The following is a 6,025-nucleotide window of genomic DNA, read 5'->3' as shown; positions in this document are numbered from 1 at the left end:
CCCGTTTATGGTAAATGGTATGTTAACACCAGACTAGGACGTTTTACCAACCCGTTGATGGTTAATGGTATGTTAACATCAGACTAGGACGTTTTACCGACCCGTTGATGGTTAATGGTATGTTAACATCAGACTAGGACGTTTTACCGACCCGTTGATAAACCCTGTATCCAGCATCGATTCTATAAGTTAAGTAAATCCTTCGTTCATTTTTATATCGTTAAATATTAATTTAAGAACAAAATCCTTTTTTTTTACCGTTAAAACCCGTGTATTTGAGAATGATCGTAACAGAAATGGAAACGTGATAACCATTTAAATAATTTCGTCCTTACTGTAAAAGCTGTCATCTGTAAAAACTCGGTTTCTGCATGACACAAGCTAGGTTACATTTGAGTGGGTATGCTTTCCTTTAAGATTTCAACAACCAACTTGCTAGCATAATATAAAACAATCAGGTTTAATTAGGTATATACAAAAAATAGAAAGACCATACATACCAGTTCATCGATGTCTGATTTTGTAAGTTTCTTGATCGCTTCCGGTTCGTTGTATCCCTGTCCAAAACAAATTAACATAACTTCACAAAATACGAAGGTTAACATCTATCTGCCATAAGCCATCCCGTTGATATCGTTCAAGATTAAAAAACATACATAGTAATTACAAGTAATGATATAGAGCGTTTTGTTCACTTTATAAGAATATTTACGACTTTCAAAAGTTTTTATACAAACATATACCTAAAACAATTCACATACGTTTTTGGAGAATCTGTAAATTGTTACTTTACGGGTTTATATTTATTTATATAACAATTAAAATGTAAATCATTTTTAAGACCAAACGATTTTCAGCTAAAATCTGTTTTGTGGTATGGTTAGTTGAACTAATTGTTTTCTTGTTTTATAGAAAAAAAGTTTCAAATATATAGCTAAACCTTTGCTTTCATAACCGAAACTTGAAGTTAAAGCAGATTTTAGGTATAATAAATAATATTCATTAATTAATAATCGTGATATGCCAGTCTTTATAACTAGAAGTACAATAAGAATATATTTATGAGCACTTAAATTCTTTTTATTTTACTTTTTGTGCAATAGATGACGCTATGTGTTCTAGGTGAAGGTCCTCCAAAAAGTCTAAAAGTGAAGAATCCACTCCGTAGAACTGGATTCCGTGAAGAGAGGTGAAAGAAGCGCCATGATTGTCTTTAACGAAGAACCTCCAATATTGTGCTGAGTCTAAAAATCCGTGAAACTCTTGAAGAACTCCTGTAAGATTATATAAATAATAATCATTCATTTTTAATCGACGTTTATATTGGTTTTTTGGTGCATTATAAAGAAACGAGAAACAGTGGTTTCCTAGATTTTGATACAAACAAATAGTGTGTTACTGAGATGTGTTTAGAAGACGTCATGAAATAAAATGTACACGAATTCTGTACATCAAAACTGAACACCTGGTTACATATAAGTACTATTCTGATAACATAATAATACATTTAAACGAGAATATCAAACAAATAACACACACATATACTTTATTTTACGAAAAAACTTGTTTTTAAAGAAATTAGCCGAAGTGGTAAGAATAACAAAAAGTTTGTTCTCAGGCAAGTATCAGTAGTTTATATCACAGTTTTGGTCAAAAACACGAAATCTGCTATTAATAGTAATTAATTCATCTCCACCCAGATATCTTCGGGTTACGTTACAAGGCTCTCAGCTAAGGAAAATGGACTTCTCAATCAATAAATATTTGCTAGCATTATCAGTAGGTGGCGCTTCTTCAGTGTCAGTAAACATCAGAAACTATTTTTATTTTATTTTTGGCAAAGTTTCAAAACTGAACTCAATTAAATGAACATACCTGGTGATGTAGATTCAGTTGGACCGATTCTTTGGCAGTGCAACATTTTTACAGTGAACCATGGCCCCCTGTTGATGGATAATACAAGTAAAGCTTATTTGCCAACAAAATTAATGTAATATTAGGCTATTGATATAAACTGTAATAAGACTACTTTAAATTCGTATAAATATTTAATGTAAAAAACAATTGTGCTATTGTGTTATACAATATCGGATGAAAAGACAATGTAGATGTATTTATAATACACACACTTTTCAATTCAATTCTATCTCACTTTGATATCTGCTAGACATTTCATACCAGAAATTAATCGTTATCGCTTCCGAAAGGAGGCCGAAGGCTACCTGGACAGGTCACCTGTTTTAACCATTCGCACCACTATACAGTAGTGTGTTGTCTGTCAGTTAGTCAGTAGATACTAAAATGACGTCATATAAGGGACGCTTAACGTTGCAATTTGTACTGTCGTGACGTCAACAAAACGTGCACATGCCATGAATCACGAGAACATTCATGTAGGTTACAACACAACATGACATACAAACTTCAAAAGCAACAAATATAAATATTTGTTACTCTGAATTATGGTTTTGTTTACTCTTGAAACAGAACACTTTCAGGGACCCCGCGGAAGCACATCTAGTTAGAATACTAATTTCATCTTCTTTACTTGGAAATACTTGTAAACTTAGTATAACAATCACGGTTCAAACTAGATAAGTAAATTATAAAACTAATATTTGAAGTTTGAGAAAGTTATTTTTGCTGAGGACCAAACTAAAATTCACACATACATACAAACATATATAAAAGTGATGTCATGCTGCGCGCACAGACGTGACACCATATTGCACATACAAAGGTAGTAGCAATACTTAGCATTCAAATATGCTGTCATTTTAAATATGAAAATGTGTTACCATACTAAACACACAACTGTGTTGTGAAACCAAACACGTAAATGTATAGTCGATCTTAACATACAAATGAACTGTCATGCAAAATACACAAATTAAATGTTATACTAAACATATAAATGTGTTGTCATACTTAATAAAAAATGTATTGTCGTGTTAAACATACACAATCTATGGTAATTCTAATTACACAAAGGTACTCTCAAATAAAACATACAAATGGCTTTAATACCAAACACAGAAATGTTGACATACTAAACGTGTTGTCAAATTGAACTTAAAAATAGTCATACTAAACACAGAAATGTTGACATACCAAAAACACAAATTTGTTATAATATTAAACACAGATGTTCTATTAATATTAAACACAGATGTTCTGTTAATATTAAAATGAGCTTACTCCAAGCTTTCCGCTTTCTGTAGCAAACATCTTCTTGCCATCTGATCACTATCCCTACGTTATAAAAGAAATAACACATAAGAAACATAGCACAGATCCAATTTTTAGCTACACTCAAGACAGAAATAACTTCAATAACAGTTCAGGTTAAAATATTTCTAAAATATCTTCTATATAAGACAAAACACATTCAAGCTTTACAAGTGATACCACGAAAGTAACTTGAAATCAGTAGCAATGATATGAAAAACTGGAAGTTCTTCGCTTTGCAATCAAATTAAAAACAATCAATATAAAAAAAGACATTTGAGGAAAACTTAGGATTATGATACTTATACCAAAAATAGAACGTACTTTGCTCATCATCTCATTAGTTTCTTCCCTTCAATACGTAGGGGGTCTCGAGCAACAAAGTCTCTAAAGATTAACTAATGATTTCACTATTTCACAGGTATGAAAATTTTTAAATAAAAAAAATTGGGAAGTATGAATGGGATAAACCAAAAGTAAAGAAACAAGTTAGGAATGGGGGATAGCATCACAACACTTGGTGGTTTTTGACATTGGTGCAATTTCAAAGTGGGTGTGGCCATCGTTCCACCCATTACTACTTCGTGTGCTTCTTGTAACTTGGTAATTGTTTAAATTAATGAAAGGTGTATATAAATAAATTTTTTTCTTGTAAACTTTGTTTCAGCAACCAAGTACAGATACATGTATGCAATCAAATTACATGACTCTAACGAAATACAAGACATCATAAGGGGGTTGTTTAATGCTGGAAGTCTGACAGGAAGCTTCAATAATCATACTTTGCTTATGGAAGGCATTATAGCTATCTGATTGGTAAGGGGTGGGTCAAATAAATAGTATCAAAACTGCTGATTTTTGAGTATTTAGAAAGGATTAGCTACTGATGAAACTCAACTTAAGTCTATAATTGGATCAAAGTTCAAAGTAGAACTAGAAGTAGGAACGGCCGGAACGATGGCCACACAAATTGCACCAATGTCAAAAACCACCAAGTGTTGTAATGTTAACCCGCCCATTCATACCTTGTTTCCTTACTTTTTGGTGCTCCTATTCACACTTCCTTTAATTTTTTATTTAAAATTTTTTCACACTTGTAGTGCTTTATAGCGTCCAATATAATTCTTAGTAAATATTGAATCCAGTGTTATCAGGTGTGATTCTAAATACGTATGAAATCGAATTTCATTCAACGTAATTCTTAGTAAGTTATAGAATCCTGTAAAATTGGATATTATTCTTAGTAGGTTAAGGAGCCCAGGGCCCGCCAATATAATTCCTATTAATTGCAATGTTATCCAATGAGATAATTAGTAAGCATAAAATCTAACGTTGTCCGGATTTTATATGTGAATAGGGGCCGGGATTCTTTTACAGTAGGTGTCTGTGACTTGCTGGCGATAAATTCGAACAATAAACGGACAGCAAACAAACCACTTGTTTTAAAAAATATATTCAAAACAAGTCAAACATATGTACAAAACTTTTTTACACTATAGGATATCACAGTTGTATCTAAAGCTCTAAATAATTCACTTTTCTTGTCAATAGTCCACACAGGATGATTCAATTACTTTAGAATCCAATTGACAAGACGAATTATTTTTCTCTACTCTTATCACAATAGTATGAATAATTCATTTACATTACTCCGTGGGTTACCATAGTTGTATCCTAAACTTTAAATAATTGTCTACTTTTTGGTCAAAGTCCACACAAATGGGCTCAATTACTTTAGAACAAATTATTCTCCTTGTCTCTGTTAAACTGTGAAACTCACTTTAAAATATCGCCCGTTACGTTTTCTAAATTTTTTCTGACTGAACTTTTACTGGATTTGCACTCACTTAGTCGCCTATATTTATAAATTTTCCAACTGGGGCCTAGAGCTTTCTACAAACTAGGAAATGCTATGATGTAACAATACTCGCATAGCGAGAAAAACTCAGAGGTTTCGAGAAAGATTTTGTTAAAAATACTACAACATTTGAAGTACAAACATAACGTACAACTCTTAGCGAGTTACGCAACCAAACTTATCATAACTATCGCTTATAAAACAATTACTTTTAACACTCTTGTTATGAAAACTAAATAATGATTAAATAATAAAGCACTAAATAAACTAAATAATAAATCTTACACTAAACAGTCTTGCACATCTAACAAATGTCATTGCATATGGTTCTTAGCAAGATATAAGATCTTGTCTAATCCAGTATGGTTTTTAGATAATATAAAATCGAGTGCTATCCAAGGTAATACTGAATATATAATCCAGAATCACTCAGTGCGATTCTTAACAAGTATAGAATCCAATGACATATAGTGTGTTTCTTAGTAAGTTATAGAATCCAGTGTCATCCATAGTGATTCTTAGTAAGTTGTAGAATGCTGTATATCCACTATGACTTATAGTAATATGTACCGACTTGTGCAATCCAATACAATTTTTAATAATTACTCAATTCAGTTTAATCTAAGACGATTCTTTACAAGTGTAAAATTCAAGGCCACCCAACGTCCTTCTTGGTAACTATAAAATTGAATATCATCTTCTGTAATTATTGATAAATTATAGAATCCAGAGTAATCCAAGTGATTCACAGTGAGTATAGAATCCAATGTTATCTATCGTAATTTTTAGTAAATTATTGAGTTCATTGCTATCTAATGTAATTATTCGTAAGTGGTAATCCAGAGTAATCCAAGTGATTCATATAGTGGTAGCACAAGAAGGGAAACAACGCCTCCGTAGCCACAAAGAATATCAAAGAAGTTTATGGAAATGTTTTGA

The 6,025-nt window shown here is 31.8% G+C and overlaps 1 protein-coding gene across 2 annotated transcripts in view; it reads right to left on the bottom strand.

Annotated features, from left to right (window-relative positions):
• Nucleotides 1–6,025, bottom strand: part of LOC106470926 (ankyrin repeat and sterile alpha motif domain-containing protein 1B-like) — a 49,281-nt gene that overhangs the window by 6,553 nt on the left and 36,703 nt on the right. For both annotated transcript variants that reach the window (XM_022399576.1, XM_013931504.2), the window contains 4 exons: nucleotides 3,199–3,252; nucleotides 1,876–1,943; nucleotides 1,090–1,274; nucleotides 501–557 (listed from right to left, as the gene is read on the bottom strand). In XM_022399576.1, the coding sequence (XP_022255284.1) occupies nucleotides 501–557; nucleotides 1,090–1,274; nucleotides 1,876–1,943; nucleotides 3,199–3,252 (364 nt within the window). The remainder of the gene's footprint in view (nucleotides 1–500; nucleotides 558–1,089; nucleotides 1,275–1,875; nucleotides 1,944–3,198; nucleotides 3,253–6,025) is intronic.

Source organism: Limulus polyphemus, unplaced genomic scaffold, assembly GCF_000517525.1.
Source record: "Limulus polyphemus unplaced genomic scaffold, Limulus_polyphemus-2.1.2 Scaffold4298, whole genome shotgun sequence".
Classification (NCBI taxonomy): Eukaryota; Metazoa; Arthropoda; class Merostomata; order Xiphosura; family Limulidae; genus Limulus; species Limulus polyphemus.
The sequence above is the reverse complement of the archived record's forward strand: the minus strand, read 5'-3'. Positions and strand labels throughout refer to the sequence as shown.